This window comes from Petromyzon marinus, chromosome 11 (genome assembly GCF_048934315.1).
Source record: "Petromyzon marinus isolate PM22_M1 ecotype Great Lakes invasive population chromosome 11, UKy_Petmar_22M1.pri1.0, whole genome shotgun sequence".
In the NCBI taxonomy this organism is placed as follows: Eukaryota; Metazoa; Chordata; class Hyperoartia; order Petromyzontiformes; family Petromyzontidae; genus Petromyzon; species Petromyzon marinus.
In genome coordinates, this window is record NC_133677.1 from 5580720 (window position 1) to 5598618 (window position 17899).

General features: G+C 41.4%; 1 protein-coding gene across 2 annotated transcripts in view; it reads left to right on the plus strand.

Annotated features, from left to right (window-relative positions):
* The window catches only part of LOC116941303 (disintegrin and metalloproteinase domain-containing protein 12-like), a 167772-nt gene that overhangs the window by 144029 nt on the left and 5844 nt on the right, over positions 1-17899 (plus strand). The window contains exons 17-21 of one of the 2 annotated variants that reach the window (XM_032952212.2): positions 5284-5361; positions 14880-14988; positions 15696-15843; positions 16218-16335; positions 17616-17852. In XM_032952212.2, coding sequence (XP_032808103.1) covers positions 5284-5361; positions 14880-14988; positions 15696-15843; positions 16218-16335; positions 17616-17852 — 690 coding nt within the window. Of the gene's footprint in view, positions 1-5283; positions 5362-10319; positions 10352-14879; positions 14990-15695; positions 15844-16217; positions 16336-17615; positions 17853-17899 lie in introns of those variants that run through there. The other variant, XM_076066329.1, reaches the window with a different exon arrangement.

Sequence of the window (17899 nt, forward strand, 5' to 3'; positions counted from 1 at the left end):
CAGCAGTTTACATATCAACAGTAAATTAGCATGTAACTGGGGGATTAGCATGATGTTAGTATGAGGGATTAACACCACGGAGAACGACGAGCTTGTGTTCAGATGGACGAGTCCATCTATGTTCGGAACGGAGGGAGGGGGGGGGAGCAGCCACGGTCCGCTACTCTGTCCTGTGTTGCGTTATAACTATGTTATAAACTAGACTACTATACATTACAATATAATACCTTTCAATCTAAACTGCATTGTATAATATCGTATCCATAGACAAATCCCACCCTTGAATTATACAATGCATTACTATACACTAACCTATACTTTAGACTATAAAATATTAGACTTGTAGTATTACACTGTGTCTTATTCTACCAACCGTACTGTATACCACACTGCTGTATATTCACTATACAATTACGGTACTATATATTGCCTTATGAATTATGTTAAACATTACACTGTTATACTATTTATTATTATACAAATGCTATAAACTATAATATTGACCGTCGTGTGATAGGTACTAATAGGCAGTGCCAGCGAATGGACTGCGGTCTGAAAGTAACCGTAAAATACAATCAATCAAGAACCGAAATAGTTTATAATGTATTTCCAATGGTTACTAAGCCAGAATCCATCTTCTCGGTTGAAATTGTCTCTGTGTTTGTATATCTGGATAGCCTCATGAACAAATCTCTCATGGTAGCCGGATGGCTTGCAGAGGACCTCCGTCTTGGAGAAGTCAATGTCATGTTGGCCCACTGAATTATAACAGTGATCTGCCACGGCTGAGGTGTTCGTCCTACCGTGTTTCAAGTCTGCTTCATGTTCACGGATGCGGTCCGAGATATGTCGTTTGGGTTCTCCAATGTAGCTGCCACCACAGAGGCAATTTAGTTTGTAGACGCCCGGGTACTGTATGTCTGGAACCACATCTTTTACAGACGGAACCAGATCACGGATTTTATGTACTGTGTTGAATCGGACCTTGATCTTGTGTTTATTCAAGATTTTGGAGATCTTTATTGTGACCCCCACAATGTAGGGTAAGGTGATGGTTTCGAATGGCTCCTCAAAAGGATCCTTCTTCATGGTTGGAGTGATGGCTTTGCGGATTGTGTAGTCGGAGTAATCATTAGCCTTGAGAGCTTGGTGTACGTGCTTGAGTTCACTAGCAATGTGTTCCTGGTCGGAAATGCATTGGGCTCTATGGTATAGTCTTGATGAGGGAATTCTTCTGGGATGGATGGTGGTTGGAATCCGGTTTTAAGTAAGCGTCCGTATGGGTAGCTTTCCTGTAGGCAGAGTGGCTCATTGAACCATCAGGTTTTCTTTTAATTAGGACATCCAAAAACGGTAGCTTGCCATCTTTTTCGACTTGCATGGTAAATCTTATGGCTGGGTGTATGGAATTGATGTGGTCGAGGAATTGGTCTAGAGCAGGCTGGCCATGTGGCCGGATGACAAAAGTGTCATCCACGTACCTCTTCCATAAGGTGGGGCGTAGAGTGGCAGTCTGGATGGCGTCATTCTCAAAATTTTCCATTAAAACGTTGGCTACAACCGGCGATATGGGGGAGCCCATTGGGGTGCCCTTAGTTTGTTTGTAGAAAGTTCCATTCCAGGTGAAGTATGTGTTGGTTAAGCAGTGTCTCACCAGGGGGGGTACATCAGTATGTAGTCTTTGATGAACCAAGTCTTCAATGATTGTGATGGTGTCAGATACAGGAACTTTGGTGAATAGGGAAACCACATCAAAACTGACAAGCAGGTCGTCTGGGGATAGGGAAATACCCTTGATTTTCGAAACCAGGTGAGTAAAGTTTAGAACCGCAGAGGTGGTTTTTCCAATAAAAGGCTGCAGTATTTCAGACAGAAAACGAGCCAGTTTGTAGGTGGGGGAGTTGATAGTAGAGACGATGGGACGAAGAGGTGTACTTAAAACCGGATTCCCACCACCATCCATCCCAGAATAATTTCCTCATCAAGACTCTATACCATAGAGCCCAATGCATTTCCGACCAGGAACACATTGCTAGTGAATTCAAGCACGTACAAAGCCATCACTCCAACCATGAAGACGGATCCTCTTGAGCCATTCAAAACCATCACTTTTCCCTACATTGCGGGGGTTACAAAAAAGATCTCCAAAATCTTGAACAAGCACAAGATCCAGGTCCGATTCAACACAGTACATAAAATCCGTGATCTGGTTCCGTCTTGAAAAGATGTGGTTCCAGACATACAGTACCCGGGCGTCTACAAACTAAGTTGCCTCTGTGGTGGCAGCTACATTGGAGAAACCAAACGACACATCTCGGACCGTATCCGTGAACATAATGCAGACTTGAAACACGGTAGGACGAACACCTCAGCCGTGGCAGATCACTGTTATAATTCAGTGGGCTCACATGACATTGACTTCTCCAAGACGGAGGTTATTTGCAAACCAACCGGCTACCATGAGAGATTCGTTCATGAGGCCATTCACATATACAAACACAGAGACAGTTTCAACCGAGAAGATGGATTCTGGCTTAGTAACCATTGGAAAGACGTTATAAACCATTTCGGTTCTTGATTGATTGTATTTTATGGTGACTTTCAGACCGCAGTCCATTCGCTGGCACTGCCTATTAGTACCTATCACACGACGGTCAATATTATAGTTTATAGCATTTGTATAATAATAAATAGTATAACAGTGTAATGTTTAACATAATTCATAAGGCAATATATAGTACCGTAATTGTATAGTGAATATACAGCAGTGTGGTATACAGTACGGTTGGTAGAATAAGACACAGTGTAATACTACAAGTCTAATATTTTATAGTCTAAAGTATAGGGTAGTGTATAGTAACGCATTGTATAATTCAAGGGTGGGATTTGTCTATGGATACGATATTATACAATGCAGTTTAGATTAGAAGGTATAATATTGTATTGTATAGTAGTCTAGTTTATAACATAGTTATAACGCAACACAGGACAGAGTAGCGGACCGTGGCTGCTTCCTCCTCTTCCCCCCCCCCCCTCCTCCGTTCCGAACATAGATGGACTCGTCCGTCTGAACACAAGCTCGTCGTTCTCCGTGGTGTTAATCCCTCATACTAACATCATGCTAATCCCCCAGTTACATGCTAATTTATATGTTAACTCCTTTGTCAAGGCGCTCTGTTCCTCCCACACAGCTTAAAAGACGCTGTCCATGCTTGGCAGTGTTCACTCAAGCGCTGTCTTCCAGACAGTCCTGTTTCTCCACCTGAGGAAGGCTACTTGTGTTGTGGCCGAAACGTCGTGAGAATTTTGTTCTGTTATTATTTTTATTATTTTATTCCCATTCTACGTGACTTTTACCGAAAGAACCCAGAAGATGAATCCCTGCAGTCACGAAAGCTTTAAATCGAAATAGAACGGGTTACTTCACCAGTTCATTCAGACACCGACAACTCAACTGCCCACACACTTGGTGATCGGACTCTGAAGTGCAGTGTGAGTTGGCCGCAGCTTGCAATGCGCCCACACAGCACCACGCACATCTCCTCCACTTCTCTTCAGCTGGGAAACCCCGGCCCGAGCTTGTTCGCCATCCTGGTGAGAAGGCGAGAGGCCTGGGCTGGGTCCTTGCTCCTGCCCCCGGGCTGCTACACAAGAAATGGCAGAGGGTGGAAGAAAAAAAACCCACTGCCCTCTTCCATGCATAAAATAACACTCTACACTTCTCAATAATACTGTATTGTAGGGCGAAGAAATCACTAGCAGTTGAGTACTCACGGCTAGTGTATTCATCCGGCCCCCGATACTGCTGCTGCTGTTACTGCTGCTCCAAAGTTGTGGCTTCAGTCTCCCTGCTTCACACTCTGCCTTTTTTATAGCACGAGCCCATAAAGCCACACCCGCTAATTATTTTGGCTGTGGTCGAATTTGCTGAAAGCCTCACTTGTGAACAATGATGCATTGTACCCGTGACATATGGAATGACCTTCCGAAGTTTGCAAGGACGGGCCAACAAGTTCCTGTTTGGGTTATAAGAACAGCTTTTATCCATTCATCCGTTCACATGTGTCGTAAGAATAAGTTTTGTCCTTGGATTATTTAACAGGATCTCGAAGCACCTTGCAACGCAAACAAGACGTACAAAAATTAACCACCCAGGGGAAAATCTGGAACGCTATTAATTAAATACGTTCCTTAATTAGTTGAAAATTTATTCACGTAGTACTTTCACACAAGTACGTTTTGCTAATTGCTACGCTCGAATAAGTTGCTAAATTTACGTGGTTCTTCTCAATATACACACACACACACGCTTGTTTGCAAACGTGCTGTCGGTCCCCTGCTGGTCGGCGCGAGTTGGTGAAGGCGAGGAGGGGCAGTGTAGGACGGCAATGGATGTTGCCACACCGCCCTCTGCTGCCCACAACAGCCACTGCGTCTGTTGATGGGACACGGTGGTCGCCCATCCAAAGCACTGTTCCAGGCTCAAGCATGCTTGTTAGCTTTCGAAGATTTGATGATATCGGGCACGTTTCCAGGTTCCTTGGCCATGGGCTGCATGAGTCTGTGCAGATCAATTAAATTGGCATTTTGACTTAAAACTTTCGTGACTGCAGGAATTCATGTTCTTTGGTTCTTTCGGTAAAATCATAATAAATAAAGTGAATACAAAAACAAAAAAAAACACTAACGTAGAATTTAGCCTGGTTCTTAATCGAAGTGAGTGTACTGGCTGTCTATAATGTAAACTGTAGCCTGGTTATTAAGTTTGGCGAGTACTGGCAGTCTATAATGTAGACTGTAGCCTGGTTTTTAAACTGAGTGAGCGTACTGGCAGTCTATAATGTATACGTATTCTTGGTTCTTTCTGTAATTAAAAAAATATAATAAAAATCGGGCTGTTGTCCCTGGTGGATAAATCACTGGATGTAAAAATATTACTTCAGTGCACAGATGTCTATGTCATTGCCTCTCTGTATTTGGTCTTCTATAACAAATTGGTTTGTTATCTGTTCTTTTGTAGTCTTTAATGAGACAACATAATGCAATATATGCCATTCTCTCATGTCGTCGCATGAATGTGATCCTGGCATTTGATATCTCCAAATTTATGACCACTTTATTTTTTTTCTCAATGCATAAAAATACCATGGGAATTGTCTGCAAATTACGTTTTTAAAAAAGTGTGAATTGAAACCCTTTTTTAGTTGCATAATCCAATTTATTTGTACATTTTACAAATTTAATGTAAACTTAACGTAATTTTTATTCTTCTTGTTTTCGCAGATTTGCTACAACAGGCATTGCCAGAATGTGTCGATTTTAAAAACGGGCAACTGTGACACGAAATGCAATGGCCACGGGGTGAGTTTGCAGAGCTGCACGTGTTTACATGGTCTGCACAGTAATTCGTTTGAATCAAGAGATGTCTCATCTGTAGCTCGGCCAATCAGATACCGTCACTGATGGGTTTTCTCATATATACATGAGCATTATCCTTCAGTGTTCAGTGTCAAATGTTAAGCACTACGCTGTCATGTCGCTAGGTCTCGTGTCTGGGTCAGCACACAGCAATACCCAAAAATAGAATAGGTTTCAGAGCATTGCATGCAAGGTACGTGCAGCGGCTTGTAAGATTCGTCACTCTGTGTATACAGGGTATCTATAAAGGTGTCGTCCATTACTTTAAAAAGCATAATTAGGGACAGCAGTTTTAACTGCCCTATCGAATTGGGGGGGGGGGGGGGGTTTGTGAAAGATGAAGCGTCAGCTTGAAAAAAAAAACCTCTTCGAGTGATTTGCAAGAGCATGTTGTGCCAGAAGCGTTGAACGCACGAGAGATGCTCTCCCAAATCTCTGCACGGTGTGCGTCGTGGACACCACGGTGGACATTGGGGGAGGTTGAAGGGAGACGATACTCGTGTAATGAAAACGTCATACTTGCCACGTGTCTACGTATAGTTTGATCACGCAAGCTCAAGCTGTTGGCGAATAATATATATTTTTTAAAAAATAATGGATGATACTTATACGGACACAGAGTGCATATAACACGACAGCCACTTTTTGTTAATTATTTTTTTTGTAACTGCACATGTACAACCATTTTTTCCAATCCACCCCTGGATGTGGATATAAATGACAATTCTTCACATATGAACCCAGCTTTAGTAATAAGCAAATGCAGAAAATTTTAATTTCGATTGACAAAAAATCATCAACCTTCCAGCCCACGTGTACCAAGTTTTTCTTTCTGTTCTGATATCATGCTTGAAACTTTAATGATATAATTATATAAGGTGGAACCAATTTCATGTGCATATTGTTTGTGTTGCATATTGTGCACAACACTCATTCGTTTCATTATAATAATATTTTATTGGAAATGCAAGCTCATTATTTTGAGTGGCTTCCTGTGTGTTTGCCATGAGTAAAAACCTCTTATATTTCCCAGTCAGGCACAGAAATGTAATTCCATTCCGAATCCACGCCCTACAAGAATGAAATGTAAATTAATTGCTACTTAATGCGGTATTAATATATTCCCCCATGCGAGTGTTATTGTGTATATGGAGCTTGAGGTCCCTATTTTGGCAGCTAGCATTTGTCATTGCCAGCTTTATATCTGAGCAAGGAATACTCACTCAAGCCATGAAAACTCTTCATGTGATTGCTTTTCTCTCTCCAATTTCATTCTGTAATGCCTCCACCTCAAAGTAGCCTGCTTCCATTAAAATATAGTCTTTTTTTAAACAATATCATTCATAATTGATTTTTTGGGAAGAGTAATTCTCAAATGTCGTGAGATTTCTCTCCAACAGGAATACATGTGCACCTCCGATTAGCACGGTTGACTACGTACTACCTACGTGACTTTACCGAAAGAACCAAAGAGTATGGATTCCTGCAGTCACGAAAGCTTCAAATCAAGAGTGCTAAAGAAGTTCAACATAAATACACACATACGTCTGTTTGCGTGACAACTTCATTGATTGGCTGGGTGGAGGAGGGTACACGACACACACTTTTATTCACACGGCGATCTGACCCAAAAATCGATTCTGAATTGGCTCACTTTGTCTTCATGCCCCCAACCTTGGGCTTGGACTGACCATTTCTCACCTATCACTTTCACATCCACCTCTTCCTAGTGTATGCTCTTCCCCTGCAATGTAATAATCCACCAGCTGTCTGCACACAAGCTGGATTATTCGCCCCATGTCTCACTCCATCTCTCTGGTGCTCCTCTGCTGGATGGAGGCCTCTGCAAGCCGAATCTTCGAAATACCACATTAATGCCCATGATCACAAACCAAAGTCAAAGTGGATTCCTGCTCAACTAGCGTGGGGTGGCACTCATTTCCTATTTGTAGCCCTGCGATAGCGGTGCTCATTCCACAGTCCTATGCCAGGGGTGAGTCTTCCGTAGGACAACTACACTTTCGACTTCCCTACAAAGCAATTCTCGTTTTATCGACCCCCAGAGAGATCAAGAGCCGGTGTCGAACAATGACTAGGATTGGAACTCGTAACCGTCCGAGGTCCATGGCCACACTTAGTTGATGTGGTGAACAGACACTCGCACACAGATGCATGTAGAGTTCCATTGTATGTAGCTAACGTGCTTCACAAAGAAGGCAGTCTGCAATATAATCTTGCCTGCAAAAGCAGTGTCTGTTTGCTGTTTGGCAGTGTCTGGCCCAACTATTTGTTCTTTTTCGCTGACTCTGTGCCAGTTCTGCTGTAGACTCAAAATGGATATGTTCTGTAAAGTTTGAAAAGCAAAACCAAAGTGCATCTGTGGTGGCCTTTATGCTGTAAGAATGGCGTGAGTACAAACGCAATTGCTGGTTATTTATTTGTTGTCTCCACTCTTAAGTTAGAGTTAGATTATTTTGAACAAAATGTTCTGCAAGTAAAATCCGGCTTTGAAGTGACGATGCTAAAAACGTTAAGCTGCAGGACTAAGATTGTTATTGCAACCTCGAGAGAGAGAGAGAGAAAAAAAACTTTCCATTCATCCTTTGTGACTGCCGAAGTCATTTGCACCTGAGAAATCGCCATTCCGTCTGAGTGTGAGTCACATCAGTCTCAGGGAGTTCCTTCTGAGGAAATATGGCTTTGACAGCTTACCGAATCATGGCTCATCCACTGTGTTGGCCGGAAATCCCATTTTATGGTCATTGCATGTCATAGCCTTCTTGCATGCACCTTAAGATTACTCCAGCCTCAAATGTGTTACAATTTGAAAGCTGGCCAAATAGTAATTTTAAGATTTCATGTTGTTCTGTATAAATGTCAACACATTTTTATTTTATTGAACGCTTTAAATGCAGAATGTCCCAGGGCACTTGACAATAAAAGCTCATGCAATAATACAAAATAATTTAAAAAACATTGGCCAAACGATTCAGCTAAAGGATCAGCTGATGCAGAAAAATGTTTTTAAATATTACTGAAAATATTCCACTGTGCCCACATTCCCAATACGACCTGGTCTGGAATTCTAGACCAGGTCGTATTGGCTTCACCTCTCCTGATTTTAGATTATTTTTAGGAACCAGCTAAAGTTACTAATTCAGTGTGAGTTTTGCTGTACAACAATAACTAGTAATTCATTATTTTAGTTAAAGGTGTCATGTATGCTCTTATGGAATAGCCTATGCTATACATTGGGCAAAGATTATATTAGCTTTAAATTAAAATGTAAAATGTAAAGCTTATAATCAAAATTTTAAGCTTATATTGTAGAGTAGACTCATTTTATATAATTAATTTGTCATAGTTTACAACTTTTCGTCATTCTACTGCTAGATGAAGACATCCCCATTGTGTCACAGTCAAGATATAATTTTTTGACCACATTTCACCAGTAGTCTAGTTGGTATTCCCAGTGGTATTTGTCAAAACCACCGTTGAAAAGTATTACATAGACCTGGGGGTCGGAAAACCAAAATAACGAGAAGAGCCACGTTTTTTTTTTCGAATTCGGTACAAAACTCAATATTTAAAGAGCCGCAATGCATGTGGATACGAGACAGCGGGTACCTTAATAAATAACATTGCGCAGCCCGTCCTTAAGGAGCTGCAAGCTCCTCTGGAGCCCGATGGGTCGCTGACCCCTGACACAGACATGGGCCATACATTTCAATGGTGATTCTGCTCAATGGACTGGGCCTCACCTGGTCTCGGCACAGCCCTGCCCTCACCACGGAACCCCCAAATCTTGCTCGGAATCCCATTTGATTTTAGGAATTGAATCACAATCCAAAGATTGGAATCACGTGAACCACCCAGCTTCGATGGCCACCGATCAACACAGATTGAGAAAAAAATATGAAAGATCCGAAAAGCGTGAAGAGGTGCAATATTTGAATTACTGAGAGACAGCAAGAGGAACACTTGACAGATGAACCAACGACATTTAAAGACATTGTATTGCCTTTGAATTTGAACAACGTATGTACGTGGACTTGGACAGTACAACCCGCTACAATCGATGATGGCTGAGGCATGATGGAATTGTGATGGAATTGTAGCTAAAGGAGAGAACAAACTCAAGATGATGATCACCGTGGAGATGGACCGATAACATCAGAAGCGGGGTGGATTCTGCATTTCAAGGCCATGATGTTTGGGGGGGCCTTCGTCCAGCAGTGGCTCGTGGTCATTGTTGCTGAGAATGAGATTGTCGGCGATGCATACATATACCCCCCTAAACCCATGCTCTTACTAATGCGTCACTTCTTGTAGATAATTAATAACACAACCTATTTCTGTTATCTAAAACACACAATTCTGTATGTTTAAATATTGCAAAATCTAACAATATTAATACCACCCATGATCTTCAAATGTCCCTGGGAAATATGTAGGAACCCCTTAATGCTGTTGTTCGCTGAGAATGTGCAAGCTGTGTGTCTTGTAAATGTAAAAAAAACACAGTGTCAAAGCTGCTTAAATTTGACTACAGCTAGCAACTGGCTGACAACAATATGCGAGACCTAACAAAACTGTACCAAGACAGCCATCAGCACCCTTGAATAAACCATACAATCCACATCCCTTGTGTAAAGTGCTTAAAAATATATCATAATCCTCAACAAATACATCTTCACCTTAATGCACGTGCCTCTTCGTATATATACACACACACACATACGGCATGTGCTGTGAAGGTGAAACGTAAGCAGTTCATAGCTGACAAAGCTGCTTCTGTGTCAAATCGGGATACGATTTGCTAATATTGAATTGAAATATCGAAATATATTGCTCTGCTTTGTGTAATTCTTCAAATGAGTTTTGTCTTTCTTTTTGAATAGAAGAATGGTTGAAGCATCATTCCACAATTGAGGTATTTCGTTTCGGTGAAAACTTTATATTTTTTTCATATGTCTGATTATGTTGATCCAACATATTCCATCTAGTTAGGCAACGTTTCCTGTAGTTAATACAGTGGAGGGCATGGGTGACCACTCCAGGTGAGAGACATCTGGAATTATACTCCTCACCCGAGAAATGATTGGTCTGCTGGGGTCTATTATTTTGTTGCACAGTTTTATGATTCTGTCTCTCTCATGCGCTTATGGTTCCATCTCGCTCTGCACAGGCTATACGTGGTGGTTGGCTATGGCTAGCAGGGCTTAGCCCTCCAAACCTAGTGACGCAGCTTGCATTATTTGAACACCCTCAAAAGAATGAAATCTATTAAAGCCGGACTCGGTGAGAGAGCACGTGGTAGACTAGCACGATTAGTGATCGGAGATGAACATGCAAATTGGAGACACTGCTGACTCTCTCAAGAAAAGTAATTGGGCTGGCACGGAACCTGTTGTGACGAGGTATGACAGCAGACGGTCGCGACTAATTATGGAATGGCAGCCAAAGGAGGCGATTTGCTTAAATGGTTTACCGCCACGGAGATGGAGTTGAGATCAGCTCATGTCATGGGAACGAGATGGATCGCGGAATCGTGCGAGTGTAAAGAATGCAGAGTGAGGAGGCATTCGTTCAGTGGTGGATAGGGCATGGCTGAAATTATGGTAATGCTTTGTGTATTATTTTACGTGAATGTGTGTGATTGCATTCCTGTATCATTTAAGCATCTTCTTAAATTACATAGCTTTACCGTTAGCTTTCAATCACATTATTCTGAGAAATAATGGTGCTGTACTTACAGTTGAACATATTGAACAATCACTATTGTACTCGGAACTTTATAAAGGACTGAGCATATATTTTGCACGTATTCCTTGTTAGAAAACACATTTAGACAGTGTATAACTCAAAATTACTCGTATGAACATTGACAGCAATGTTTACCTTCATAGTTTATGGAGACAACATTCGGTTTTGTTTCTGTAAGAGGGGATGCTGCCACAGTGTAATTATGATCGCACTGGGCTCTCGATGCAGAGATTGCTCGTTTGATCTCCTGGTGTGGCAGTTGAAACAACGGTGCAAAGTTCTTGAATATCCCCCTAGCAGCATGAATATGTACACCACATATTCTTGGTTCTTTCGGTAAAGTCACGTAGAAGGGAAACAATAAAAAAATAAAATTCTCACGACGTATCGAATGCAACACAAGCAATCATCATCAGGTGTGAAAACCACAACAAGGAAATTTTTGAAAAAATTTTTGATTTTTTTCTTGTCGTGGTTTTCGCACCTGATGATGATTGCTTGTGTTGCATTCGAAACGTCGTGAGAATTTTTTTTATATTTTTGTTTCCCTTCTACGTGACTTTACTGAAAGAACCAAGAATATGAACCCTTGCAGTCACAAAAGCTTTAAATCAAAATATACACCACGGTTGATTGGCAGGTCGCAAGGGGATGATGTTAAAGAGTGGGTAGCTCCCACCTCGTCCAAGACGCCTGGATGGTATTGAAGAGTAAGGGCCTAATATCCTTGAGATTCGCACAAGATGTCCCTCTAGTGGGGGCCCTCCTGCCAGCAGTTGCAGGAACAGGTAATTTCAGGGGGCTGCCTCCAGTAAGGTTTACCCATCAGGATGGTGAGACGCCTCATTTTGATGCATTTTAGAGAGTGAAGAAGGTATGTACCTGTCCTGGACTTTAAAAACAAAATCACACCATAATCAATGCGAATAGGGTTGCAATTATTATTATTTGTTTCTCCAGGTACAATGTGGGGGGAGATATTGTAATGCAATCGGAGAGAGCATCCTGTGGGTTATTTGTTTTGAAGTGACACCATTTCAAGTTTGGGCAGCTGGTTAATGAACTCGCCAACCAGTCCAGTGTGCTCAAATGTGTGTTGGGCATTGCTCAGCATACAACTAAGCATGGATTTATCTGTGTTTCATCTACTGATTCACTCACTCATTATATATGCATTGAATTGTGTGTGTAAGGTTATATTATGTATACTGTGTACACATTGTATGCATGATATTCCAATGTTACATTCCGGCTAACAGGGTGAGCAAAGCTGATAAATAAGAGGGGGGGGTGGGAAATGAGTACAAATAACATGGCAAAAATAAAAAATAAAAATATTCTTCAATCAAATCACGCTGCAACCTTCAATCATGCCATCGCTTTGAAACTCTGTGAGGGTGAATCATTATGGTTCACGCCCAGCCATTACGAAGGGACACCTCCTGCTGTAGAATGGTTATTTTAAAACATGCATTCTCAGAAGTAAAATTCACTAAATTGGCACCACTGAGATCCTGTGTTGAAATCTGGACAGCCACTCATGGTTAAAACAAGTTTCACAAGTGCAATGAGGAGAGAGTCTCAGCAAAAACACATTACATTTGGTGTTTCATTTATCTGGGTATATTCAAGTAGTAGGATAATTTAAATGTGTACACATATGTGTTTGTCATGGATCAAACCATCTTATGTGTGGGAATTTTTTCGTGAGAAATCTTGTGAATAAATTTTACCGCAGACATTCTTCGATACACAGGGCTCACTCCTCTGGAAATTCTCGAATGGATTCGTCCTCTCATGACTTGACACCGAAAGATAATATATTCTTGGTTCTTTCGGTAAAGTCACGTAGAAGGGAAACAATAAAATCATAAAAAATATAAAACAATAAAATTATCACGACGTTTCGACTGCAACACAAGCAATCATCATGTTGTTGTGGTTTTCACACCTGATGCTGATTGCTTGTGTTGCAGTCGCAACGTCGTGAGAATTGTATTGTTTTATATTTTTATTATTTTATTGTTTCCCTTCTACGTGACTTTACCGAAAGAAACAAGAATATGAATCCCTGCAGTCACGAAAGCTTTAAATAAAAAAAATATAAACCAAAAGATAATTTAAATAAATTAGCTGGTATTTTTTTTAAACCCATGGTGAAGTAATGTTTCAAAAGGGTATGCCATTTGTTAGTTGCCTCAGAATAAATCCTTGAATTCAGATCTCCTCCATATGATTTTTTTACAACGAAAATAATAATAATAATACCAATGAGTTTTTTTTCATAAAAGTCCTGCATGGGATATTTGGCTAATTCCATTAATTGGTGTGAGTGTTTCTTAATCATGAGTGGCATGTGGGAGCAAACTGGAGTACCAGCACAAATCCCACACATTTGAGGGAATAAGATTCAAAACCCCACAGTCAGCAAACAATTCCCTTGCTGCACTGACATCTCCTGGCCAGCTTGCAGCTCAGCGGGATCGGACGCTTAACAAATCTATGTGATCCACAAACCCTTGCCTTCATAGTGAACACACATTATTTTGTGATGCTGCGTTGACAGTGGCGTGCAAGCACAATTAATTTTTTAAAAAAACTCAACACATAATCTTAGCTCTTTCGGTAAAGTCACGTTGAAGGGAAACAATAAAATAATAAAATATATAAAACAATAAAAATGCTCACGACGTTTCGACCATAACACAAACGGTCGTCATCAGGTGTGTCGGTTTTAAAATAAATAAATAAATGCGAACCGGCACTTCTTTCAAATGTTTCTTGCCGTCGGTTTTTCACACCTGATGACGACCGTTTGTGTTATGGTCGAAACGTCGTGAGAATTTTTATTGTTTTATATATTTTATTATTTTATTGTTTCCCTTCAACGTGATTTTACCGAAAGAGCTAAGAATATGAATTACTGCAGTCACGAAAGCTTTAAATCAAAATTTAACTCAATACGTTTTATATATAACAGGTGACACTTTGGGCAATAGCCCTGATTATTTTGTGCCATGTAGAAGGGCCATTGCCCAAGACGTTTCCTCTTATACAATGTACACGGCATTGTTATTGACAAGCGTATTTAGTTATGGTTGCCTTGATAGTGCTCAATCACAAGCTTGACCCCCTAATTAATGCCACCATGTTACTGAAACCTGTTTATCTCTTGTCACAAATACACAATCTACATGGTTGTTTACTTGGTTAGGTAAAGGTCTGCAAATGTTTGGTAGCTTGCAACGGTTTAAAAAAAAACATTGATGAGATTTGGTCTCTCTGTCAATCTATTTGGTTATTTTTGGCCTGAGCTTTGGAAGTATTTTGTGCACAAATGCCACTTAAGCCTAACAAAGGGTGCATTGGCTTGTGGTCATAAGGTCAGCCTCAGAGAAGCCCTTTGTGTATTTGTGTTGAGGCCACCAAAATTTGAGAAATGTGTCCAGAATCCAAAAGAAAATTCAGATCCCATAATTGTAATGTACCATGTGCAGTATATTTACTTAATCTCATATAATACTACACATAGAATCGTCCACGAGATATTAAAAGTAGCTGTTTCTCTACTGGTGGTAAAAAAAGCTAAATCTATAATGCTTGTGCAGGTGTAGCTGTGTGGTGAATAGTAATGAATTCATGTTGGGTGTTGGGGGCTTGGCCCTTTTACTCTCCGTGTGTTTCCGGACTCGTAGGTTTGTAATAGCAACCGGAACTGTCACTGTGATGGGCAGTGGGCACCTCCTGCATGCGAGCAGCCTGGTCACGGTGGAAGCATCGACAGTGGACCCATCCGACCCTCTCGTACGTTGTTTGCTTTTTTTTTACTGCCAGAACACGTTCTTAATTCTAATCCATTTATTCAAACCACGTAAAAAAATATATCCCTCACCGGCAACACATCATGAAGGGCTATTCAGTCCACCTGGCAAGTCCATTGATGTAAGAATGAAAAAGAAGGGCAAAAAATTATGTATACCCTCATCTGTTCTGTGGATGTGATCTGTGTGTAAAATATACGAGCATAATATTCTGAGCATGCGTAATTGAAAAGTGTATAATCAGCCAGGTGGCTCAGCGGCAGAGCGAGCAGCTTGCAATCAGGGAGGATGCAAGTTCAAATCCTGGATGGGGGTTGACTTACCCATCATCTTTCCCGGGTCAACATATTCAGTACTACATTGTTGGGAATTCAATAGTGGTTGTCCTGTGGATAGACTTGCCCCTGCAATATGAATGTGGAAATTTCACCACTGGCTCAGGGCTGTAAACAGGAGGCGAGTACTGTCAATGTTCATTTTAGAAGAATAAAAAAAACATTTTGACAATTAATGTGTCTCAAAATAGTGCAGTATGCGTGTGTTATGTGTTTGTGCACATGGGCTGTGGGTCTGCGAGACAGAGAGAGAGAGAGGGGTGTGTGAGACAGACGCAAGAGAGAGCTCAGTGTGACGGTGTACATTGAGTGGCTTGTGTTCAGAAGTAATTGACTTTTCAACATGTTTGTCCAGGCGAATGTGAGCTGATGGTGGCTCTCATGGTCACCTTCTTTCTCATCTTGCCCTCCCTGGGGCTCGCCATGTACATCTGTTACCGCAAACGGACCACGTTATGGCAGCAGTACCAAACCCGCAAAGAGCACTTCTTTCATATGTGCAGGTCAGCACACCACTTGCACACTGCTCATCAATACATATTTCCTTAAACCCCTTTGTAGCCTGTGTTTTACTGGGTAATTTTTTTTTACGGTGAAGTGTTCTCTTAATATTATGAGACATGTTCTTCATTCATTCTTTGAAGATGTATGCCACAAATTGATTAAGTGAATGGTAAAAACCCAGCCCCAGGCAAACTGGAGTGAAAAATAATAACAATTTAAGAAACATCTTCTAACGCATGCATGCATAAATAGAAAAATAACATTTCGTGCCAAGCACAAACATGCCGCGAGAGACCGCGCTACATTCATGGATGCTAACTTGGTCGAAAAGTTCATGGAGGGGACAATGCATCAACTGCTGTGATTGTTTCAGGGAGGGGAGAGGTCGTTCTAGCAAGGATGGAGGACAAGCCAATCCCGGGTATGAAAACCAGGTGGCTGCAAGCAAACGAACACACATGGTGACCGTTCACCATGAGGACATTCAGATGGTATGCGCCGCTTCCCCAAAATCCAATTGTTGCCGTTGCTAAGCATTTTTTGTTGACTCACTGAATGCGCTTAAATTTGAGTTTGCCATTTTAGTCCGTGTTTTTTTTATCATTTACGTGGAACTTTACAGCTTCGCAGCTGTTGTCAAAAACTCAATTATGTTTGATGCATTATTAAGATACAGCATCACAGATATAAATGAATATAACAAAACAACTATTTGAAACATGTTTACATACACGTCTCATGACATTATGGGACCTAAATGGCCGGAATGCGCCCGATCTCATCGGATCTCTGAAGCTAAACAAGGTTGAACCTGGGATGGTGCTTGTATGGGTGACCGCTATGCACGGATAGGTTGTTCACAAGACTGCGAGACTGCATAATCCATTGTTGCATTGTACAGTACTTCTATGCTTCAATATTTATGATCCACGCCTTCACCAACCCTCACTGACCAGGGTTATGAAGTATGGTCATATAATGCCCACAACCCATACGGCAAGGGGATACCCCCCAGAAGAGGATTCACAGAAGGGCTGTACATGATTCATACCAGTGACTCCTGAAATATAATACTGTACATAAGTCTGTGTGCTTTTAATATCTATGAGAAAAATCGTATGAAAATCATAAATATATGTATGAAGGTTATTGTACATGCAATCTAAATTTACAGTTCAAAATCATGGGAGTGCATTCGCAGTCTAAAAAAATTCCCCCCAAATCCTTTTAATGAAATATTTAATGTTGCATAGCAAACTGGCAAATTTAAATGAATTGGAAAATATCAGGGATGCTGCCGTGATGTTATGGTTATCACACTCGGCTTGCCATACGGAGGTTGCCAGTTAATTTTCCTCCTTCTGCCTCTATCCCCCCCAGCAGTAAAAATAACCACAGTCAGTCGGCAGGTCGCATGTGGTGGGATGAAGTGTGGGTTCTCCCACCTCTTCCAAGATGATTGGCAAGCATGGAAAATAGGTTAAGATACCCTCTCGTGGAGCTGTCTCGAGCTCCCTAAAATCAAGGCCCTTGTGCTAGCAGTGGCATTCGCAAGCAATTGCTGAGAGGCACCTTTACCTTTAAACGGAAAACAAAAATTCAGTCTGGTCAAATAAATCACCCCCCCAAACCTACCAAACTAAACAGAACAATTTATGATACTACTCTGACAGTAGTGCACTCATGCACAAATAACAAAAAAAAACGCAATACCTTCATCAACTGTGATCTCTGCGTCACCCGTTTACCGTGTATATTCACAACCCTACAGCTTGAGAACAATCCAAGAACGTGTCCGCCGGCTTTAAGGGGGCCTCTGCCCTTAAGCGGGCAGGCCAGAAAGCAAGCGTCGAACGCTCCTCCAAGGCCACAGGGTCCGGGAGGGCCTCCTCGGCCCTGCGTACCTCTCGCCAAGACGGGTAACCATCATCAGGCAGTTACGTCTCCTGCAGTGCCGAGGCCACCAGCAAAGCCACTGCCATCTGGGCCTCAGACCAGACTGTTGGAGGTGAGATTAATTCTTGTGCCATATTTTTTTTTTATTCACAAAACTTC